At 34.7% G+C, this 25,264-nt stretch overlaps 1 protein-coding gene across 4 annotated transcripts in view; it reads right to left on the reverse strand.

Moving 5' to 3' along the window:
* PJA2 (praja ring finger ubiquitin ligase 2) overlaps positions 1-25,264 on the reverse strand; it is a 311,879-nt gene that overhangs the window by 19,652 nt on the left and 266,963 nt on the right. For all 4 annotated transcript variants that reach the window (XM_047862964.1, XM_047862975.1, XM_047862954.1 and 1 more), the window contains 2 exons: positions 16,669-16,854; positions 5,027-5,212 (listed from right to left, as the gene is read on the reverse strand). In XM_047862964.1, the coding sequence (XP_047718920.1) occupies positions 5,027-5,212; positions 16,669-16,854 (372 nt within the window). The remainder of the gene's footprint in view (positions 1-5,026; positions 5,213-16,668; positions 16,855-25,264) is intronic.

Consider the following 25,264-nt stretch of genomic DNA (forward strand, 5'->3'; position numbering starts at 1 on the left):
TGTGGGAAAATTCTTTTTATGTTTCTAGTTCTTAGTTCCAACTCGGGTGATTGTTTAAGGCTGGTATAAAGGTATTATTTTTCTCCCCAATTCTGTCTCATATACTTTCTGTTTGTTTGAGTTTCCAACCTAAATTTAGAGGAGAACATGGTAAAGACAATTACTGCATTTATTTCAATTCTATCATTAGACAAAGCCTCTTTTCCTTCTCTTACCTTGTACTGCTTAATTATTTTGGGCTTAAAAATATTTTATTTTCTCAAATCTTTCTCCTTAATCTCTCTTCTATTCTTCTGAGAACGAGGCCTCCTCCATTATTATTCAGATTGAAAAATACTTACCTCTTGACTGCTCATTTTTACTGTTTCTTTTTACTAAAGGATTTTAATCCCCTTGAAGAAAACATTATATTTTATTCTGGTCCCAATCTCCTTCTTCCACCCCTAGACATACGCAGATTCCTCCTTTTCCTGTAGTTTTGGAGATACCCATTTCAAAATTCAGGAACCCTAAATAACTCCTCAGTCCTCTTCTTTCTAATCTTGCCTCCTTGGCAATGACATTCAAGTCCACTTCTTCAGTTATCTAAACCTCCACCTAATTCCAAACTCCCTCTTGAGCTCCTGACCTACATTTTTAGTTTTCTATGGGGCAGTTTACCTCATTTAACACCCACCACCTCAAATCTAGTATCTCCAAAACTGAGCTTATTATGTCTACCTAAAGGCAACCTTCTGTTGACTTCTACAGTCCTATCAGAAGTTGAATACAGTCAGGAACATCCAGTTACACAAACCAATTCAAAATAATTTTGATGTCAACTTTTGTGCCATCATTAAAATTATAAATCTACTGCCAAGAAATACAAAAGTGTTATTATGAAGATAATAGCTTAGTACCATCTAAAAATCAGCAGACATCACATAGTACAAAGAAACATCCTCATACCATCACAGATTTTAAAATTAGAATTTAAACCACAAATTAGCAAATCCAACCTCCCCTGCGACACTAGAACCCCTTCACCTAGCAGTGAGACACAAGGCAAGGAAGGAGAGCCCTAGAGCCGGTAACACAGGGATTTACCTCTCCATTGAACTGAGTCAGAGTCAGACAACGTGAAAATTTTATCTAACTGCTTTTTCAGCTATAAAACAAATGAAATGAGTTGATGCACACACGCGCCCGGCACAGAGCTGGCACCACGGTCGTGGCATCCAGGAACCAGCAGGACTCCATGTGGAAGAAACACTGTTCTCTGGGGTGGTACATGCTGTGCGGAAGAGCTCCATCAGAAGTATGAAGCTCGTGTGAAGTTAAGTGCTCTAGATCTGCCTGCTGAAGCAGCGAAAACTATGTTCCCTTTTCCTTTGCAGAAAACTCCTTCAAACGGTTAGAGCCAACTATCTCCGAATTCTTTTCTTCTCCAGACTAAACAAATGTAGACATTCAAAGAATATTATCTGCCTGTAATTTGGTCACTGCAAAATAATCAGCTAACATTAAAAATTCTAGCATCATTCATCTGGCAATCACATGGTAGTAAGTGTTTGAGACAAAAATCACTAATGATACTAAAACCAGTGGATAGAAGTTTGATAGTTTGAGAAGAAACAGGTTATTTAACATGGTCTCAAAATATCTTATTTGTTTTAAAAAATGGCAACAGTACAGTGAAGAAATCTGAAAGATATCCCCTCAAGCAAATGATCGCAATTAACATCACAGAAATGGGACAATTTGGCATCACGTGTCTTCTGATATGGACTAAGAAAAATAAAACATCGTTTCTGTTTCTGTGGCGTTCCTGCTAAAAATCTTTTAACTTGAATCTAATCATGACATCAGGAAAATCTACACTAAGAACCATTCTAAAAAATAAATGGCCTATACTTTTTAAAAATGTCAAGGTTATGCAAAACAAAAACCGAGAAATGTTCCAGATTAAAAGTGACTCACGAAACATGTTAACCAAGTACAATGAGTAGCCTTGAACTGGACTAGAAAAAAATTTCTCTGGTGACATCAGTGGGACAACTATAGACATTTGAATAATGTCCGTAGACTAGATAATAGTACTGTTAACAGTGTTAATTTCCTGATTTTGAAAATTTTACTGTGTTATATAAGAAAATGTCCTTGTCCTTAGGGACTTCATGCTAGACTATGGGTAAACAGGCATCTTGTTTGTAACTTACTCATAAATGTGGGGGGGGGGAAATACCATAAAATAAATATAGAGAAAGAAAGGAAAGAGTGAATAACAGAAATGTGGTAAATGTCAATATTTGGGGAGTATTAGTGAAAGATATATGGAAATTCTTTTTAATTTCTATTAAGGGGGGCACCTGCGTGGCTCAGTTGGTTGAGTGTTTGACTTCGGCTCAGGTCATGATCTCATGGCTCGTGAGTTCAAGCCCAATGTCAGGCTCTGTTGACAGCTCAGAGCCTGGAGTCTGCTTCAGATTCTGTGTCCCTCTCTCTCTCTCTGCCCCTCCCTCGCTCATGCTCTGTCTCTTCCTCTCTCAAGAATAAATAAAACATTAAAAAAAGACATTTTAAATTTCTGTTATTAAGCCATGGTTATAGCCACAGGGAATTAATTTCTCACAACCTTAATAGGTTAATAAGTATAACCCCAACTTCTTCCAGGAAAATAGAGAGTTAGGTAGTTATCAAAAAATAAATATATGGTACAGTTGAGATCTGTCTAAATCTGAAACTCATGTCTTCTCCACATCAACTCCCACCAGACCATTTTATAAAATATTCTCTGGGTATTCTACAACACTTCTGTGATGTCATCAAAACAAATAAGTAAACTTTGATAAAGCATTTTTTCCATTTCCTTTTTTTTTTTCCCATTTCCTTTTAAAGAATCAAAAAGCTTTACCTTTTTTTTAAGTTGTGGTAAAACAAACCAAAAAAAAGTCACATTTTAGCTCTAGAGATAAGAACTGCTGTTTGCCATGACTTTTCCTTTTAGTTGTTAAAATGACATGTTACTTTAATATGAAAGTCAAATCCTATTTTACTTTATCAGTCTGTAGCTACTGCCATATAAATTGACATAGTACCACATAAGCAATAATGAGGTGTTACATACCTATATAAAATTCAAAACAGTAACCTTCAAAAAGTTTGTCTTAAAATTAATGCTAAAATGCTTTCTATGTTAAAAAACAAAAACAAAAACAAAAAACAAACTACTGAAGCTCCCCAAATTTGGGGACAATCACAAATATCTCTAAAATCTTAACATAACAGATGTATCCAGAAAGATCATCAATGAATTAGAACCTAAAATCAAGTTTTCAAGTTTAAGTTAAAATTATATTCAAAAAAGACCTCATTATTTCTTCAAATTTTTATATGGAACAACCTTTTTTGAAAGTTATTTAGAAATATATATCAAGATCTTAATAAATACCACTTATCTCAGTAATGTCACCTCTATTAATCTGTCCTAAAGAAATAACCTGAAGTACAAAACAAGTTATATGAGGGGAAAGGTTCACTGTACTATTTCAATGGGGAAAATGAACAATTAAATTTTAGTGCAACTACAGACTGGAGCATCTACATAATGGAGCTGTAAAACATTATTCTGATAAAATTTTGAAAATGTGCAAAAGAAAACATTTCTTCATATTAAACCCTAATTGCCTCCAGACATGCACAGATGATGTTACCTAAATTGACAATTCCGTCATCTGCTGAGCATTATGAGGAATGACTTTGCATAGTGGAGGCATAAGACATCATCAGCATCACAAGGAGTTCAGAAAGAGGGTAATAGGCAGACATAAGAGAGGTGGGGGAGAGCTAGTGGTACCAAGATCAGCAAAACTGGGATCTGGTGAGCCACTGCTCTTCCATAAAGTTAGGAAGCCAGAAAATGGGTTTTGGAGGTAGGAATGTTTAAGATGGAATTACAAATTGTTTGTGTGGCTGTGATAAAACACCACTTCTACTTCCACAAATGGGCAATGAAAGTGTGCTTCACACATCTAATTTGCTCCCCCCTAGGGAGTGAGAATAGGAAAGAGTAAGGAGGGTTTCAATGAGATGCTGAGTTTCATATCTGGAACAATTTGGAGAAGCACAAAGAAGTAGCTAGACACATGGAAAGAGACTCAAAATCATAACTTCTAGAAATCTGCAGAGTTATCAGGTGATATAAATGAGTTTTTCTTTATTTTTCTCTATTTTCTGTAATGGAATTTTAGCTGGAAAACTAAAACAAATTCTTAAAAATATTTCTGGGTAGACATGAAAACAAAAGTAGTACCAAGCCATTATTTTCTCCAGAAAAAGTAACAAGAGATCCGTTGAACCATATATCCTTCCTACATGTCAATAACCAGCTACTTCCAGAGGCCGACTGCATGCTTGAAAGATAAATCTAACTATAAGCCAAAACAGTTAAATTCTGACCTTTATATCATGAGACCTAACAATTCAATAATCCACTTAATTGTTATATGCTGCTTTTCCCTGAAGCTCATTATTCTTTGTCAGCATAAAGTAAACTGAATACTTTCAGCATCTCTGGGAAGATATAATTGTCATTTTCCATATTTTGCATACAGAGAAGGATAACTACATTCTTATGATTCTTCTGGTTTAATCACATGTTTTGAAATTCCTCAAGTAGTATTTATTAAAATAATATTTATTATTATCTTCTTTTTTTTTTTTAAAGGATTATACCAAGTGCTATATTTACCATATAGAGCTAAACTCACAGGTTGGAAACCTCAAACCATGAGTTTATAAATAACCAGGATATAAGGTGGGCTTCAAGAGAGCCAAAGGTCAAAGAGGAAAAGAGGTCACTGCCTGGAGTAGTAGGAAGGAGTCCATGTAGGAAGTGACATCCAGGATGAGCTCTGAAGGAGAGGAAGACTAACAAGATGGGAAAAAAACACTTTTGAGAGATCAGAGATTCAGTTTTCATAATTTAGAATCATGAACGAATTCTACTCAGTGAACAATTAACCATGGTAATAACACTGCTACATACCTCCAGTCCACATCTAAGTCTTCACTCACACTGGAGTCATCCTCAAGGTTATTGTTACCATCCAGCATGAAAGCTTCTGGCTGTGCAAATTCATTGGCAGGCTCATTTCCCTCATCACTGCTGCTTTCATTGACTTCATTGTACTGTAACCAAGGAATTTCTCCCTCTTCCAAGGATGTCTGTTCCCTAATACAAACATTTTAACGGAAGAAAAAAACATTATTTTAGAACACATCATAAAATTGTTCTCTAAAAACAGTTCTAAATATTTAGTACAAACAGATTCTTTATTCTTTAAGTTCTAAACTCTTGGTACTTACATGATTCTAAAAGTCTGCTTTCTTTAACTGTAAAGTTATTTAAAAGGGAAGCAAATTTGTTATAGGGTCATATGTATGTAGAAATAGCTCCCAGTTACATAAGAACCTATTTATTTGATATACAAATTACCTATGCTCCTATACTTCCTCTTTGTGCAGAAGAAAAATAAGAGAAGTTCATTCTAGACAACTTTAATTTTAAAACACTGCTCTTGAGTAGTTTCCCTTCACAGTTCAAATAAAATCAAAATTCCTCAGCCTGGCCTACAAATCCCTACATCATACATGCTTTCTCCTTAGCCCTCTTCTCCAATTGTTACCTCCCACCACTCTTCCCCCTATTTATTCTATTTCCTATAATTCTTTCTACCTGTGGAACACATAGAGATCATTTCCACCTCGGGGCATTTCCTCTACCTGAAATGTTCTTTCACCAGATTTTTGCTATTCCCTTCTTGATATTCAGGTCAGAGTTAATGGCAGCTCCTCAGAATGCGTGGTCTTGACAACTCATTTTAAGGAGCTGTTCAGTCACTACCACATAACTGTTTATTTTCATTATAGAAATTACTTCTACTTGTCATTTTCTTACTCGTTTATTGTTAGTCTTTCTCCCACTAGAAAACAATAAGGTCACAGGAACAGGGACAGACAAATGGTACAAGGAAGAGAAAAAAGCAGCATTTCAAAACACAAGAAAAAAATTATTCCATAAATGGTGTCAGGACAACTGAGTTTCATCTGGATGGAAGGAAGTTAAATCTCTATGTCATTATTTACCCTTTAACAAAATCCAAATCCATATTTTAAAAATGCATGTGCACCCCACCACCATTTCTAAAACAACGTAAGTACATGATTCTCAAGAATCATGAGAAATTTTTACAAAAATCTGTGTCATTGTATGCCATGATGCAAAATCTAGAGGCCATAGACAAGATTGTTAACTCATACAACTTATACATTAGAGTTAAACACCAAAACTTTGGACACAAAGATCAAATTGAAAATAACTCTTCGTAATACATGAGAAACAAAAGTCAAGGCTTCAATGACTGGACAAAAGGTACTCTATGAATTTATAAATAAGACATACTGGTAGCATTTTCTTATTTTTTTGTATTTAACAGAAATAGTATATCAAAGTATATCAAAAGGAAGTTAGATATGACAGCATAGTTTTGGCAAAGCTGAATTTTAGTCTGGGTTTTAAGAAGAAAAATAATGTTATAAAATAGCTTACATATTTCAAAAGCAGGTCTAATTAGAATTTTATTCATTCTAACATGCAAATTTAACTTTGGAGATAAAAACATTTATGCAAGAGATGTAGATGATATCCACATATAAGAACACATTTAAAAAAAAATTTTTAATGGTTATTTATTTTAGAGAGAGACAGAGAACAGAGAAAGGACAGAGAGAGAGAGAGATAGAGAGAGAGAGAGAGAGAGAGAGAGAGAGACAGAATCTGAAGTGGGTTCCAGGATCCAAGCTGACAGCACAGAGCCTGACGCGGGGCTCAAATTCACAAACTGCGAGATCATGACCTGAGTCGAATCAGACACTTAATTGACTGAGCCACCCAGGCGCCCCTGAATCAACACATTTTACATACACAAAAACTGTAGCTCTCTACACACCTAAACCCATAATTGTTTCTTTAATCTCAGGTCCTAAACAACACCTCAAAATAACAGGATTGTAAGATTTAGTATCCAGTATCACTTGTCTAGTAAAATCAGAGAAATTAGAATAAAATATGCTTAATTTGTTGAAGGTTTAATATCTACTATACACTTGATCTCAGCCAAAAGGCCGAGAAGCAATTAATATCTACTATATAAAGTGGGTGGATATTTTCCTTTCATGCATCATAATTAGGTCCAGTGAAAAACTGAACCCAAAATGGATTTAAAATTCAAAATCAAAGTAAAAATTTCTAAGCAACAGTTCTTTGTTTACACCATTATGAGAACACGTGCCATACTGTATTATAACTCTTCTGGTGACTCATCTGTGTCCTCCTAGACGGGAGCTTTCCAAAGGCACACACAGTGCTGTCTCTCAACATCGTAGCTTCACCCCTTGTAATAAGTGCCTAGCACACAGTAGGTACTCTATTTGTGTTGCAAATGTTACCAATAAATCCTTGAAAAACAATCTTTAAAAAAAAAAATTTGGAGATCAAGCCTGAAATAGCCCTTCGGAACTTTTGTTATTTCTGATGTACTCCTACAAAAAAAATGCTCTTCTTTTTCCTATTATACAGATAGCAAATAAGTCAGTTACTACTCTGTACTCAGATATAGAACATAAAACTCAAATATGTTGGTGAAAATGATTCAGTATAAGAATAAATATTAATTTTTGGGTTTTGATTCAAAGAAGAATAAAACTAAAGAAATTATTCTGAATATAAATAGTTTACAACATGTCATTAATACTTTTACTATATAAGCAATTCTTGGCTACGTATGTTGCTTAAACATTTGATTCTGTCTATAATGACTCATAATAACAGTTATAGAAATAGAAAATAAGTCACATATGGTACATGCTTTCAACCTATTACATAAAGTTCACATAAATTCTTACCACTTAACACAAAATTTACCAGGCTAGAAGAGTGGCACTGTGCTGGGCCAGAGTTGGCTTGATATTACAACAAAACGAATTCTGCTCTTTAAAAAAAAAAAAAAAAAAAAAAAGATTCTCAACAATAATGTCAAAAGAATCTTTTATTTTCTGTAGCTAACCAAAGAAACAAATATCCCCATGGGAATATGAGACTATAATGTAAGTTTAAATGCTTCAAAAACCTTGGAAATATTTAAAGCAATAGCTCAGTCTTCTTTCTCTCTCCTTATACATACACATTTACACATATACCAGACATACCATGTGTAACAACAAATTCACAAAAATTTAGACCTTCAATGTCCTTTCTGAATCATTTTGGTAATTCAAATATTAACAAGATACCATTATCATGCTACACAGTAATTTATGAGATTTAAAAAGACATATTATCTAATCATGTCTCTAATGGTCAATTCCAAAAAAGTATTCCAGTAGATGGAAGACGTGGAAGCCTGTGCCTGCCACAACCACCACTAAAGTCACAGGTATTTCAACTGCAAAGGGAAATTGCCAAGTTGTCCTTTCCTTCTGAGCACTTTCAGCACCGCCTGGAGGAAATCAATGCTGCTGCCCTGAGAAGAAACTGAAAATGCTTAACTTAGTCCCACAACCTACTCCTAGTAGGTGAAAATCTTAGAAAGCCATCAGCATCATCTAATCTCCTGACTACAGGCTACATTGTTAACTCAAAGCTTCAGACAAACAGACAGAAGTTCCCTTTACGATATATGATTAAAGATCCATAGTCTTCAATAATAGAAACTAAATTTAATAATATGTGAATAGCAATATTAAAATTATCAAAATATACAATAAATTAATATGGAATATTTTAAAGAACTTTTCATTAAAAAGTTTTAGAATATGCTATCATATAACCATGCAACATAGAATTTTCTGTGAAATGAAGAAAATGAAAGGCAGACAAATCACATAAAACCGAGTCGTTTCCTTTAGCTAAATGATAAGCAATTTGAGTATACATTATTTGCAGCACAAAATTTTAGACCTTTGGGTTAATGCCAACATTTTAAAGAGCTGAGGCTTTCATAAAATAATCTAGCTATATTATAAGAAATTTTATAAAAATCCTGGACAGCATGGTTAAGATTCCTAATTAACTGGTATTCGATTAACCAGTTTTCATTTTATAACTCAAGACACATGTAAGAAATTGCTAAGCTTTAGGTATAAGCTCATTTTTAATAATTCTAATTGTATAGCAAATGGTTAAGATTTCAAACCCCTATCTTGGAGGTAAAGCAGAAAGAAGGGTACCTGGGTGGTTCAGTTGGTTAAGCATCAGACCTCAGCTCAGGTCATGATCTCATGGTTCATGTTTCAAGCCCCACACGGGGCTCTGCACTGACAGCAGAGCCTGCTTGGGATTCTGTCTCCCTCTCTCTCTGCCTCTTCCCACCCTCTAAATAAATAAATAAACACAAAATAGTAATGAAAAAAAGTAGAAAGGAAAGTAACTGAGGGGCGCTTGGGTGGCTGAGTCAGTTGATTCTCCGACTTCCACTCAGGTCATTATCTCACCATTCACAGGTTCGAGCCCTGCATCAGGCTCTGTGCTGACAGCTTGGAGCCTGGAGCCGACTTTGGATTCTGTCTCTCCCTCTCTCTCTGCCCCTCCCTCACTTGCACTCTGTCTCTCTCTCTCAAAAATAAACATTAAAAAAAATTTTTTTTAAATAAATAAAGAAAGTAACTGAAATTTTAATTAAGAATCAAAAAAGCCTCAAAGGGAATTACAGCTTATAAAATCAATGGTACCAGAGTACCATGTCATCCAGTCACAAAGATGGAACCCCAGCACCTAATTTGAAGAAATGTTTCCTTATCCTAATAAATTCAGTGTTAACAGGAAGGGCAAAATATTTATTAAATTTTTTTAAAAAAAATTTAAGAGTAGTTACATAAAGAGTTTGTAAAGTTAACAAAACAGTGGCAAAAACTTAAAGAAAAACACGTAGGTGTGATGTATTAATTTAAATTCAAAACACAAATTTTAAATGGACATTCAATATTGTCCAGTAATTATTCAATGTTTACCTAGTAAGTTTGTTGTCTACCTCTCTGAAAGCCTATTTCCAACCTTTTCTTCTTTCCTTCAATTTGACAATCTTCCTATCCTCCCCATCCTCAATATCTAGTAACAATGAGGACACTGAAGTCACCAGAGACTCCTCTTTTCTTCCCACCAGCAAACCTACAGATTTACCTACACTTGTACCTACCTGCTACCTTCCCACTAATTACACTGCAAGTCTCACCTCCTAAAGGTTCTCTCTTTGAGATATGGAGCTTAATCCTTATCTTCTCAAGGACTTCACTTTATCTTTCCTATAATTATTAGTCAGTTATTCTCCTCTGGAACATTCTATAAGCAAACAATCACGTGTCCAGTGTAGCGAAGTGAAGACAACATTTTCTTAGGCCCAGCATCTATCTATGGCGCCTTCCTTTTGTAAAGAGTTAGGTATGATAACTGTCTCTACTCTATTACCTTCAATTCCCTTCATTTTTTTAGTTCTTTTCCCCAAATGAAAAAGATAAACAATCGACTTAAGTTATAAAGTAATTATATTGAATATCCATAAACCCACCACCCAAAGCAGAAACTAGAATATTATCACTGACTAGCATACATCTTGTGCCCCATACCTATCCTATCCCTTTGACTTCACCCCCCCAGAAAAAAAGTACTATGTGAAAGCTCTTATCATTCCATTGTTTTCTGAAAGAAGTTTTCACTAGTTTTGTATACTTAAACAAGATATTTAACTTCTTGTTTTTAAACTTTGTGAAACAGAGATCATACACATTATTTTTCTAGAAATGGTTGTTTTCATTCAATATTATACCTCTAAGATTCATCCATGTTTTGCATATAAGTGGGGCTCATGCATTCCCACTGCTGTGTAACACTCCCTGTATGAATACATCACTAACTTTTCTCCTGTTAAGTAATATTTGGGTAATATCCAGTTCATAGCTTTCATGAAAGATACTGCAACGAACATTCTTGTACACAACTCCTGGGCCACATGGGGAAGTTTCTCCAGAGTATACACCTAAAAGTGGAACTGCTGATAGTGCACGATGCAAAATGTTAAAATTATTATATCATTTTAGTTAATATGACCTACTTCACATCTCAACACGCATTCTCATCCTCCAAAACACCTGATATTGTTAAATTTCCTGTTTGTTAATCCAATGGGTAGCTAAAAAATGATACCTCCTTGTGATCTTAATTTACTAATGATCTATGTATCTTTTGATATTTTTATTCATTAATATTTCCTCTTCAGTGAATCATCTGCTCAATTTTTTGAACATTTTGCAATTAGACTATCAGTTTTTCTTCCTGATTTCTAGGAATTCTTTATATCCTGCACATTAACACTCTGTATTCTATAAATACATTCTACTAGTTTCTTTCCTTTTCATTTTCAGTTCCTCTTCTTTTATTTTCCCATCATGCTGTGACCATCAAGATCTCCACGACAATGGCTACTGAAATGGTGCTATGAGCAACACCCTTGCCTTGCTCCTGATTTTGGGGGGTGGGGGGGGGGGAGTTAATGCTTCATTACTAAAAATGATATCTACTGATTTGTTTGGGGAGATACATTTTACCAGGTCAACTGTTCTGATCTTAGTTTCTGAGTTTTTATCACGATGAGGTCTTGAACATTACTAAGTGATTTTTTTCCTGTATCTACAGAATCTATCATATGAATTTTCTCCTGTATTCTGCTAATGTGGTGAATTACATTTACAGGTATTCTACATTAAATCACTTTTGCATTTCTGGAATAAACTCAGATTGGTGAGTTTTATCTGTAAAGAATATACTTACAAATTCAGATTTCCAATAATTCTGTTTGAGATTTTGACATGTATGTTAATGAATGATATAGGTTTATAATTTTCTTCACATACTCTTTCGGTATTAGGGTTATACTGGCCTTAGAATGATTTGGAGAAATAGTTCTTTTTCTATTATCTTGAAGAGTGGATCCTTGAAAGTTTAGTTTAAGAGAATCTGGCTCTAAAACCATCTGGATTAGGTATTTTCTCCACAGTAAGATTTTAAACTACTAATTACATATCTGCAATACGTATAATATTATTCAGGCTTCCTACAAGTTTTGGTGAATTGTATTTTTCTAAAAATTTCTCAATTTCTTCTAAGCTTTCAAATTTACTGCTACAAAGTTCATAGTACTATTCTTAGTCTATCCAATCTTTAATGTACTTGTGGCTGTATACACTTCGTGGCTGTATACACTTCTATATGTCAGTATTACCTATTTGTGCCTTGCCTTTATTTTCTTGTTCACTATCCAAGTGGATTGCCTATTTTTCTTAATCTTTTCAAAGTATCACCTTCTGATTTCTTTGATCCTCTCTATCCTGTTTTCTAACTTATTGAGTTTTGCTCTTATCTTTCCTAATTCTTATTTTTATTCCCTTATTTTCCTTATTTTAATGTTCCTTTTCCATTTTAAGTTAAATGCATGGCTTCTTTTCTAATGTACGTATTCTTCTTTTCTTCTTTTCTAATGTACGTATTTTATAAAGATAAATTTCCCTTTACCAATTTCACTCCAATCCGTCAAATTCTGATTGATGGCATTCTCAAAACCGGTAAGTTATGAGCATTTTAGACTTCAATTGTAATTTCTTTTTTGTCTTACTGGTAATTTAGAAGGATGAATAATTTTAAATGCATGGATTTTTAAATTTTTTATATTTTTGCTGGTCTGTAGGATATTGATTCTTTGAAATGTGTTAACCTGTGCTCTGCAGCCTAGTCCATGCTCAGTTTTTGTGTGTTTGTGTATTCCACAAACTGGACTGCTCATTAAACCAGGCTTAAATCAGTTGTTCAAATCTGCTAAAGACAGATGAAGTTCTTATATCCATGAATTACAGGCAGTTGAGAAAAGTATTAAAAAGTTTCCCAAAATGATAGTAAATTTGTCAATATTCTCTAGTTTCGTTACATTCTGACTTACATATTTTGAGTCTATTTTATTAGATGAATTCAAATTTAAAACTGTTACATTTTACTGGTAAACTGGACTTACTACATACTGACCCCTCGTTCTCGTCAATAATGAAGTCTACTTTGCTAACGCTAATGTAACTGTTCCGTTTTTGTTTAGTTTGCATTTGCTTGAAATACCACTGTCTATCCTTTTATTTTCAGTCTGTATACCTATGCTTTAAGTTCATCTTTTGTAAAACACATTTAACTCAAAAAAATTCCAACTGATTTGAAGCTTTGATTTTTATAAGCAGAGATTAGGCAATTATATTTATTACAGGACTTGTTCCATATTACTTTTACCCATTTCTTTTTTTTCCCCGTTTTAATGATTTTTTTCTCTTTCTTTACTTTTATTTGGATTGACTGTAAATATCCTTTTCCATGTCTTAATTCCTTTTTTCCTCCTCTACAGGTCTCTAGTACATATACTCTTTATTCTTATGTCAAAAGTTAACTTTGAACCCTCTCCCAAACAATACAATTCAACTTTGATCTCCCCCTTTCAACTTAAATACCACTGCTGTCCACTGTTTAGTTCTGTCCCCTCACTTTTACTTTTTTTAAGCGTATTTATTTTGAGAGAGAGAGAAAGAGCAGGGGAGGAGCAGAGAGAGAAAGAGACAGAGAGAGAGAGAGAGAAAGAGAGAGAATCCCAAGCAGGCTATGTGCTGTCAGTGCAAAGCCCAACGAGGGGCTTGATCTCCTGAACCTTGAGATCATGACTTGAGTAGAAACCAAGCATTAGACACCCAACCAAACGAGCCACCCAGGCACCCCAACTTCTATTTTTTTAAATGAACTACTGGGGTTTATTACTGTAGGGTATCAATGCAAGTAGTTGATGACCTCCACATCATATATCTATATATCTCTATCTCAATCTCTATATATCTCTATATCTATCTATATCTAATTACAGTCCAGGATCTTTTAAACTTAAATATCAAAGTGTCTACTTACCATCTACACTGTATGTCTAAATAGCACTTAAAACTTTCAAAGAAAGTTTTTACTTCCCATTCCTCTCCCACACCTTCTCATCTCAGTCAGTAGAGTAATAACCACCTAAGGCTCAAACCAAAAAAACCTGCCATAACTGATTCCTCACTTTCCCTCATCTCACACCCAATCTACCTTATTATTGATCACTCAAAAACATGCTCAAACTTGTTTACTTTTTTTAATCCTCACTACCATCCCCCAGTCTAATGCCCTAGGCCAACCTTCCCCTCTTTTGTACTTCAATCTCCACAAAGCAACTAGAGTGATCTTATATAAATGTGTGGCAATTAACTCTTCACTTAAAATCTCCCTGCTCTATGAATAAATTCCAGAGGCTATCTATCCTGCATAGTTTGGTATCTGCACACCTCATCTCATGTCACTCTTCCTTTCACTCATTCACTTCAGTCCCACTACCTTCATACATGGCAAGCCTTTTCATTTTCAGTATCTCTGCTCTTACCTTTCCTTATGCCTAGAGAGCTCTTCCTCAACCACTAATTCTCATCTTTTAGAGCCCAGCTCAAAAGTCAGTTCCGGAGATAAGTAGCCCCTGGCCACTCTAATTAATGTAGGCCCTACCAGTTACCTTCTATGACACAAGAGTTTGCTTTCCTTTACCGTAACCATCACAGTTTATAATTTAGCATATTTGTATTTTGTTTAATATCTGCATCTCCCACCACATTGTGAGCTTCAGGAGGGAATCTTAGTTTGTCTTGTTCATGGATATAATCATGGGATCCAGCACAACGCCTGGTACATATTAAATGCTCAATAAATATATGTTGAATGAATAATTATATCACAAATTATATATGAAAAATTTACTAATAGTAAACTAATAGTGATTCAAGAAGATCAAACATAAAATCAGAAAAGAAAAATAAACACCATTTCAATCACTGTCAATATCGATTGTGTTTGTAAACTTCTTTCTTTACAGATTTTCTAATGTATTTTATTTCTTACAGAATTAATTTCAAGCTGGAAACTTAAACCTTTGAGAACAAACTTTACCATTAGTCCAAGTTGAAAGAGTTAAGAAAACCCATTTACCAAAACAGATTCCATGAGAGACTAAAAATTAGAGCAAACCAATTATCAGGAAAAAAAATTTAAATTAACAAAGACAAACTACCTCAGAAAACACAAAGCCAAGGTTTCACGATACCAACAACCTTTAAAAGAATAAGCTGTTTAAATTTTTAAACAACCCTTTAAAGGAATAAGCTAAACATCAAAGGGTTAAAAAAAAGCACACATTGTTTTAGCAAAGCAAGTATTAAACTGTTTTTGAGACAAAAAATGAGACAATCTGCACATATGCATCTCAACATAAAAATCCCACATCAAATATTAGCAAGCAGAATCCAGCAGCTCAAACAACATTTCATGACTATATGATCATGTTTATGTCAAGAAGCAAGGGTAAGTGGCTATTAGGAAATCTAATAAAATAATTCCTCATGATCATTAGGTCAAAGGTGAAAAGTCACTATGATCATTTCCACTGACACTAAAAAAACTTTAATAAAATTTAACAAACATTCTTGCTAGAAACCTATAAAATAGTAACGGGGGATATTTCCTTAGTATGATTTAGAAGAAAAAAAATTGTGTGTGTGTGTGTGTGTGTGTGTGTGTGTATAAAATCAACCTAAAAGCCAGAATCATTCTTACTTGGGAAATATTAGAGCAAGGGTTGTGAACCCATGGGTTATTTCCAGCCTGCCACCTGTTTTTATAAATAAAATTCTACTGGAAGACAGCCACACTCATTCATTTACATACCGTCTATGACTACTTTCACACTACAACACTGGAGATGAGTAGCTGCAATAGAGACTGGCATATGAACTGAAAACACCATCCAACCCTTCACAGTGTAAGTTTGACAACCCCTATAGTAGAGCATTCTCGTGTAAGTTTGACAACCCCTGTAGTAGAGCATTCTCATTAAAACCAAGAAAAGACAAAGGTGTTTACCATCAATCACTGATTTCAGAAATACCATCTGATGCGATTAGGCAAATATTAAAACTTCAACATTTGTAACTTTCTCTGTTTCTGTGAATAAATCACTGATTTCCATCTTGAGGCTGCCCTTTCTCCATTGTTTGGCAATGGCAGCTCTAAACTCATACCTAACTCAACCAAAAGAATCTTTTAAATGCCCTAATTTTCTTTAAAGCAAAGTAGAAATGTATACTGTATCTCAATAAAAGATAATTAAATTACTAAAATTTTCAATTTAATTGTTCTTTGTAAAACACCAAAAGCACTGGGGTGCACTGATCTCACGGTTCGTGGGTTCAAGCCCCACGTCAGGCTCTGTGCTGACAACTCGGAGCCTGCAGTCTGCCTCAGATTCTGTGTCTCCCTCTCTCTCTGCCCCTCCCCCGCTCACACTCTCTCTCTTTCTGAAAAATAAACACTAAAACAAACAAACAAACAAAACACCAAAAGCATAATGAAAAAAACTCAGGACTTACTGGTCCTACATAGGGCTTGTATATGGGATCAACAGCATATCCAACAGTTGGAAGTGACGTATACCATTCTTGTACAATACATATAAATAAACCTCGCTGTTAAACAAAACATACCCTTCCTGTAGAGATAATTCTTGGTTTTCTTCTTCAGGACCACTGCTATCACTCTGTAGTTCAGGTTCATTCTCATCTTTTCCTGGCAAAGTCTCCCAGCTTTCATCACTTGACGACTGATCTTTTTCAGTACCAGAAAATCGATGAGGCAAAGAAGCAGACCACTCTCCATCACTGCATTCTGAACTGCAAATTCAGAACAGAAAGAAAATAAATTGTCATTATAATCGTCATTATATGTGCATTTACCATTTGAAGACATCGTGGTATCGAGTGGATGACTGATGCCACACAATTCATCAGGTGCTAATTCAATTTAAAAAATATTTTAAAAATAAATACAGAAATAAATACATTCAGCAGAATGTAACTTTTTCAAATGAATATAGCACATGGCAAGTTACAGAATTATCGATTTATGATTTTCTTCACTAAACTAAGTAATTCCATGTTGCTTGGATAGAGGTTCTTCATTTATTAGACATATTTCTAAATAAAAATTTAAATATAATTTGGCAACCATAAATTAAATGCTCTGGAATAAATAATAATAGATTTATTACTCATCTGACCTGACTAAAACAACTTTCTAATTACATATTGACAATGGAAATCCTATCCTGTATGCATAAATTTCTATTACCATCTTCTAAAAGCTTAACTATTTTTCCTTCCTTTTTTATACAAGATTTTAAGAGGAAATTCAAATTCATAAAAAGCAGCAGAGACAAATCTTTACTGAAGTCCTTTGGTAGGACTATGAACACAAAATAAATTTCAATTCAAGAGAACATTTAGATAAGGAACCAAAGGGATGATAACAGGGTTAATGAAGAATCTCAGAAAATGACTTGGTTGTATTTAACTTTGGTTAATTTGGTTTCATTTAATGACTCTTTAAGTACTAGTCATCTTGTACTACAAAGGTTAAAATATTATTAATGGTGAAAATAAACCTTAAATGCCCCTTCCAACCGTATCAACCATTCTGGTCAAGAATCCCCTTAAAAACTTCCCTTTGTGCCTTGATGTTTGAGAAACAAAAAATTAATAAATTTTAGTTTCTGAAAGAAGTGATAATTGGTAAGAAATTACCTTTTCTTTATGATGATATATTACTAATGGTTATATTATTGACATATTAACTAGTCTATAATGAGTTCCTCCTTCTCTGAACAGATGAATCCAGGAGATCAAGATGCTATTAAGAAAAAGCAGCAGTAATGTAAGCTCTGAGGAGTTAGAAGTAAAAAAAAAAAAAAAAAAAAAAAAATCAACTTCCAATTGTCAGTAAATGATGGGCAGCAGGTCACATTCTTGAGAAGGAATTTTACATAGCTCTGGCATAGCAAGTAAAAGGTGTTCCTTCAGTTGGATAGAAGCCCAATTGCTTATATTTTGTAAAATTTTCTCTAACCCCCCAAAAAATCTAAGATCAAATAAATCAGTTCTATACTTGTTCCAGTATAAAAATTTAACATAGAAAATAGTTTAAAAAGACTTTTTGAATGAAGTTTCCTGGCCTATGAAACCTCTCAATTTTATTTAAAAAAATTTTTTTAATGTTTGTTTATTTTTGAGAGAGACAGAGCACAAATGGGGGAGGGGCAGAGAGAAGAGGGAGACACAGAATCTCAAGCAGGCTCCTGGCTCTGTCAGCACAGAGCCTGATGCGGGGCACGAACTCACAAACCGTGAGATCATGACATGAGGTGAAGTTGGATGCTCAACCGAATGGCCATCCAGGCACCCCAAAACATCAGGGGTAAGCTCTTACTTTTTTGTTTTAACGTATATTTATTTTTGAGAGAGTGAGAGAGTGCAAGCCAGGTAGGGGTAGACAGAGGGGGAGATAGAGGATCTGAAGCAGGCTCTGCATGGATAGCACGGAGCCTGATGCAGGGCTCCAACTCATGAACTAAATAAACCTTGAGATCATGACCTGAGCTGAAGTCCGAGGCTTAACTGACTGAGCCACCCAGGCGTTCCTTAGACTATCATCTTTAAAGCTAAATTACCAGCTCCAATTTTGACATCTTTAACAATTCAGCTAAAATTTATTAATTTGTAGCAATTTTACTTAAACAAAAACCTCATATTTTAAACATTTTATGATCCTGTCCAGAAAAACAACACCTAAAAAGTTTGTAATTTTTTTTTTTTTTGCTTAATGATATAACTGATGGAGTATTTACAAATTTTAATATAAAAAGCATGCTTATGATCAATAGTCAATATATTTAAGAAGCCTATGTCACAGACTGGTGACAAAGCCTTTCAGACAAATTTGGTCCTTCTACCGGTTTTTTATGGTCAGTGAGTTACAATTTTTTTTTTTTTTTTTACAGCTTTATCTTTAATTTTGCCTCTTAGCAAAATCTAAAATATTTACTATCTGGTCCTTTAGGAAAAAAGTCTGCAGATCCCTGGCCTATATTATTACTACTCATTATACATAACCTTCACCCCTAAGTAGCTAACCTTTAATATATCCTCAGCCCTGACCACTTGGCTTTCATAATCACTAACTGTGCACCAAACATTTTTAGATTTTCACCCTTCTTTTCAAAAGTTATAAAGCAAAACTCATCTGACAGGTAACTCCTTTCTTGAGTTTCTTTCTAAGGGTATTTCCCTACTCCCAAGCTGAAAATCACAGGTCTTTGACTCCTCACAAAACCCCATGTTTAAGTCCTTTTTATTTTCCATTCCTTCTGTAAAATGACTTTTTCTCCATTTCTCCTAAAAACCCTGGCTCAAGTATTTTCCTCTAAACCTACACCTAGACAGTCAATTATTAATCGTTGTCCCTAAGTTTAATCTCACTCAACTCACTTAAAAGATGCATTCTGGGGTGCCTCGGTGGCTCAGTCGGTTAAGCATCCAACTTCGGCTCAGGTCATGACCTCACAGTTTGTGAGTTCGAGCCCCGAGTTGGGCTCTGTGCTGACAGCTGAGAGCCTGGTTCGGATTCTGTGTCTCCCTCTCTCTCTGCCCCTCCCCCTGCTTGCGCTTTGTCTCTTTCTCTCAAAAATAAATAAATGTTAAAAAAAAATTTTTAAAATGTATTCTGAATTATCACTATTGCTTCAATTTATATCAAATTACTCCAAATCCTTCACTTTTTTCCTAAACCAGTATTTCACAAAATTCAGCCATCTGCCTACTGCCCTCACAATTTTTGCTCCAGGTGTCCACTAATGCTGTGTCTTGAGGTTCAGTAGTTGAGGACACAGGTTCTGGATTCAGTCTGCCTGGTTGTGAATACACCACTTACTAAAGCTGTGACGTTACTTAACCTTTCTGTGCCTTTATCACCTCACACACCAGGTGTATTTGATAGTAGTATCTAATAACTCCCTGAGTTCATATAAGAAGCAAATGAGTTAATATACACAAAATGTTTTAACAGTGTCTGATAAATGATAACCCATCAATAACTGTTAGCAAATCATTTTTAGTATTTTTTTAATTTAAATGCTGTATTTCCTTTTCAGATCTACAAAGGTATTTAAGTGAACAATGTAGATAAAATGTTTAGCACAATTTTTGGAAAATGGTAAAGGTGACAGTTACTTTATTATATAAGCTGTGTGCTTAGACATTTCAATTGGATTTCCAACAGCACACCACCATTTTTCTTTCTTCTCTACCACAGAAAATCTACTCTAAATCCTTGGTTTGTCTTACTGAATGGAAATATCAGCTTTCTGGTCACCCAATCAACTTTAGTTTTAGTGTCTCTTTATACCAGGGGTCAGCAAACTATGCCCTGACCCATGAGCCAACTCTGGCCACCTGTCTGTTTTTTAGTGGCCTGGAAGCTAAGAATGTTTTTATTTTGTTTTGTTTTGTGGCATTTTTAAGTGGTTATAGAAATACCTAAATAATACCCTTGATTTTGCCTTTCGGTCCACAAAGCCTAAAATATTTGCAGACCCCTGTGGTCCATCCAGCGAAGACACAGCAAAGAAAAACCAAACACAGGTAAATGGAAGAGATATCATGGAGCAGGAAAGGGTGAGCAAATTGCTCAGTAGTAGCACTGAAGTAAAACAAATAAACAAACAAAAAAACAAAAAATAGTACCAAGAAAAGTCAATTGGATTTGAGAAACAGGAGGTCACTGTTCACATTATAGAATATACAAATACTACTAGGAGTTAAGATTTCAATGCATTTAAAAGTGCAGAGTGCAGAAAGAGTGGGTACAGGACATTTATTCTGAGAATTCAACAATGGAAAAGAAAACAAACAGGCAATTGGTTAAAGGAAAAGCAAAATCAAGTAAAGGTTTCCCCTCAGGATTTAGAAAAATTACAGAATGTGGGAGAAGGAAGCAACTTTGGCATAAGAATAATAAATTCAGGGGTCAGATATGACTACAGATGCAGAATGAGAAAAGTCACCACCCTTCACTGAAGAACAAATTAAAAACAGAAATGGATACTAACATATCGTAATATGGAGAAGAGGAAAACAAGAAAGTTCAGATTTAATTATTTTCCTATCTCTAAGAAAGCAAGAAACAAAGTTATCTACTAAGGGTGACAGGAGTATATGGAACTGAAAGCAGAAAGAGAAAAGATTTAAAAATAACTTTTCAAGGAGAATAAGCAACAGAATAAATAGCACAAAACAATCATGGAATAGTGAGAACCCTTGTCCTGGAATATAAATGCAAATTAGTTAAACATTTTTAAATTCTCAAGTACCACTTTGATTTTTATACAGTTTTTCAATAGGATTGTCTCCTATTAGCATTTAGAGCTGTATTCAAAAGCAGACAACTATTAACTTACTCAAATGTTACATTTCACACATTCAACTGTGAACAAAAAACCCACCTCTTTTCACATATTGGATACAATTACATATGATTTCTAGACAAAATAATTCATGTAGTATAAATCTTAAGTAGAAATAAGATATAGAAGTAAAAGCATCCAAAAGCAAGCTCTTATTCCTCAAATCCCCCAAGGAACTGGTTTGTTAGTCTTCCCTGGCATTTTCACACTGATAAAAAATCAACTATATAGAAGCTAAGAAAAAAGTGAATTTTAGATAATTTTGTTATCTGAGGATCAAAACCACCTTTTGAATTTTACTGAAAATACTCTGGATGAACATTATGTTAAGATACATCATATCTGCATTTTCAGACGGTATACTGAACATAATCTAAGCAGTCTGGGACATTTTACCCCTATTAACAGTGAACTGTTACAATACAGTGATACAAATGGTAGTTGTTCAAATCCATAAGGCTGCTTAATTTAGCAAAGTCCAGATGGTTCTTTCTGAATTGTGCCTGCCTTTTACAATTTTCCGGTCTTTTCCCTAAACATCAGAATATTGTAATCTATAACCCCTTAAAATGCCTGAGGAACAAAGCTATTTATGCCTAATATACTCCTTCTAACTTTTATGAACTTGGAAACAAGATAAAAAGCTAAAATGTTAAAGCATATGCTTTCAGATCTTTGCTTTGGCTGCTCATAGTTGCTTTATTTTTTGGGAATACATGGATATCAAAGGAGCTCCTTCTTCATGGCTCTCAACTAACTTATATAGAAGAGAAAAGAAACTTAATTCAGTCTCATGATAATTATCTATATATTCTGTCTTCCTCATAAGGCTGGTGAACAGCCAGGGAACGGGGATCATTATTATTTGCATTTACAGAGTACCTGGGACAAAGTCTGACATTTAGAAGGATTTCAATAAATCCTTTTTGAATATATCAAACTGAAATCAACTAATTGGCTAATATTCCTTTTATTTTCCCAACATCATCAATAACAAAAAGTTGTCCTGACATTTTTATCTCAGGTAGGTTTTTAACTTTTATTCAATGTCAAAAGCTCTGAAAGAAACCTCAAGTGGTATAAGAAATAGTCAGCGGATGGCATGCCTCTTCCTTCAAACAGTTAGGTCCAAGGTTAAAATGTGCTGGCATGGTTAAAAGGTTCTTTTAAACTCAAGATCTTGTCCTCAAACAGTCATTAAAGTTCTCAGGGTATATTTCAAAAGAGCAGGATGTTAACCTTAGCTCTTTGGTCTAATTTCAAGTCTGGTAATTACATACTGCCTATTAAAATTCCCCTCACAATTCTAATTTAATAAGGTGGTGTTCAGTTACTATCAAACAGCTCAGAGCAATTCTACCAGCTGCAATGTTTATTCCATAAAGTGTAATGTTTCAGGTATGATTAAGTGATCATTTAAAAGTTTTCAGGAAGAAATGGATCATGCATTCATTCAAATACTTTTCACTTTTTTTTTTTTTAATTTTTTTTTTCAACGTTTATTTATTTTTGGGACAGAGAGAGATAGAGCATGAACGGGGGAAGGGGCAGAGAGAGAGGGAGACACAGAATCGGAAACAGGCTCCAGGCTCTGAGCCATCAGCCCAGAGCCCGACGCGGGGCTCGAACTCACGGACTGCGAGATCGTGACCTGGCTGAAGTCGGACGCTTAACCGACTGCGCCACCCAGGCGCCCCAATACTTTTCACTTTTAAAGAAAGTATGAGCTATACATATTTTTGAACTGTATTTTTTAAAAGTGGCTAAAATTCCTATAACTAAAAACGTCACAGTGATTTTAGTTATGTTCTGGATAAGAGGGTTCTATTTGCAGCTATTATAATACAAACATGGCAAGAAAAATTTTCAAGTAAAGCATCTTTAAGTTTTACAAAGCAGAGAAAACTCAGAAAGAATCTTACAGACTCAAGGGAAAGGATGTTTATACTTTCCTTCTCAAGACACTTATTGTAGAATCACTATTTCCCCATTTTTGCAATCTGCTATTATCAGAACTCAGCCAAAGTATAGTAAAACATCTAGTAGATGAACAAGTGGCAAAATGAAACTAAGTTGGAATGTATGGTTATTAAACTTCAACCTTTATCTGAAACCATATTAAAAGGCATTCTGGCAATTGTGATCCTTTGCAGGGAGCTGAGAGTAGAGGAACTGGAAACAGTAGCATAGAAATAGAACTACTCCTCAAAATTGTCCAGACTACTGAAGTGAGGTCCTAAACATATCTCAAGGCTTGCAGATGCAAATGTAGAACCATTATCCTTGAGAAGTTATTCTTGTGATGGTAGTTTTCAAAAAACAAAAACAAAACAAAAAACCCTAAGTATTTCTGGTATTTCAATGTGTCTTAAAGATTGCCCCCAGGGGTGCCTGGGTGCTTCAGTCAGTTAAGCATCCCACTTCAGCTCAGGTCATGATCTCAAGGTTCCTGGGCTCGAGTCCCACATCAGGCTCTGTGCTGACAGCTCAGTCTGGAGCTTGCTTCAGATCCTGTGTCTCTGACTCTCTCTGCCCATTGCCCGCTCATGCTCAGTCTCTCTCTCTCTCTCTCTCTCAAAAATAAATACACATTAAAAAAATTTTTTTACAAAGAGGTGCCCGGGTGGCTCAGTCAGTTAAGCGTCCAACTTTGGCTCGGGTCATGATCTTGCAGTTCGTGGGTTCAAGCCCTGTGTTGGGCTCTGCTGACAGCTTAGAGCCTCGAGCCTGCTTCGGATTCTGTGTCTCCCTCTCTCTGCCCCTGCCTCACTCACGCTGTCTCTCAAAAATAAATGGAGAAAAAAAGAGAAGATTGCTCCAAAATTAGTTCCATCTTTTAAGCACACCCTAACTTCAGGCTCTTTAAGTCAATATAGTACTAAAAAGTCAAAAGAAAAAAAGTTTCCATTAACTGTGTTTTTCTCATCTGTATATTGTTCGTAAAGACCTATCATTGTTTAGAATACTGACATATCACTTAAGGAGACAAATTATAAACAAACATACTAAAACAATACCCTATAACTGTTACAAGTCCAACCGTCATTCCAGGCAAATAAAATGCTAATGCTACTGACCAGAAAAAAAAAAAAACCCAAAAAAACAAAAACCAACAACTTCAAAACCAAGAGCCAAGAAAATTACTCTTGAGGTTGCAATGCAAAAATTTCATCAACTGAATTAGATGACATTAGGCCTGACTATAAAACGCACACACAAAAAAGAGGTTTTTATTATTTTTGATCAGTGGTGTCAATGATGAAGGAATGGCCAAATTACTTCCTTCAGGAAAGCAGAAATGTAACTGTGGGAAAAAAATCTTATACTTTCAAAAAGGCAAGTTATCTAAGATTAAAAATTGATGTTATTATTGTTTTCAATAGTAATCTAGAGGTATACCAAAGGTTTACAATCAAATCCAAAAATCTTAGGACTGAGTATGTTTTGGAATTCAGATTTTTTTCTCCGAGATTTACAAATACTACTTAATAATTCCCAGTGGGGTCCAAGTCAAAAACTCAGTAATCAAATACTTTGATATTTCTGCAGCAAACTGTTATGACTGCTTCAAAAACAGGCCTTATATTAGTTCAGATCCAGATCTGCATCGAATTAAGTTAACACCAATTTAGGTTTTGTTGTCAATTTCCATTTTAAGAATTTTGTGGACCTTAACTGAAAAAACAGAATTAAGTTAGGCCAAAGTTCTTAACTCATTTTACCCTTAAGCTTAAAAAATAGTAGGTTATATAAGTATTGTCTGCCAACCCTTGAAGTTTACAAACTTA

This window comes from Prionailurus viverrinus, chromosome A1 (assembly GCF_022837055.1).
Source record: "Prionailurus viverrinus isolate Anna chromosome A1, UM_Priviv_1.0, whole genome shotgun sequence".
Classification (NCBI taxonomy): Eukaryota; Metazoa; Chordata; class Mammalia; order Carnivora; family Felidae; genus Prionailurus; species Prionailurus viverrinus.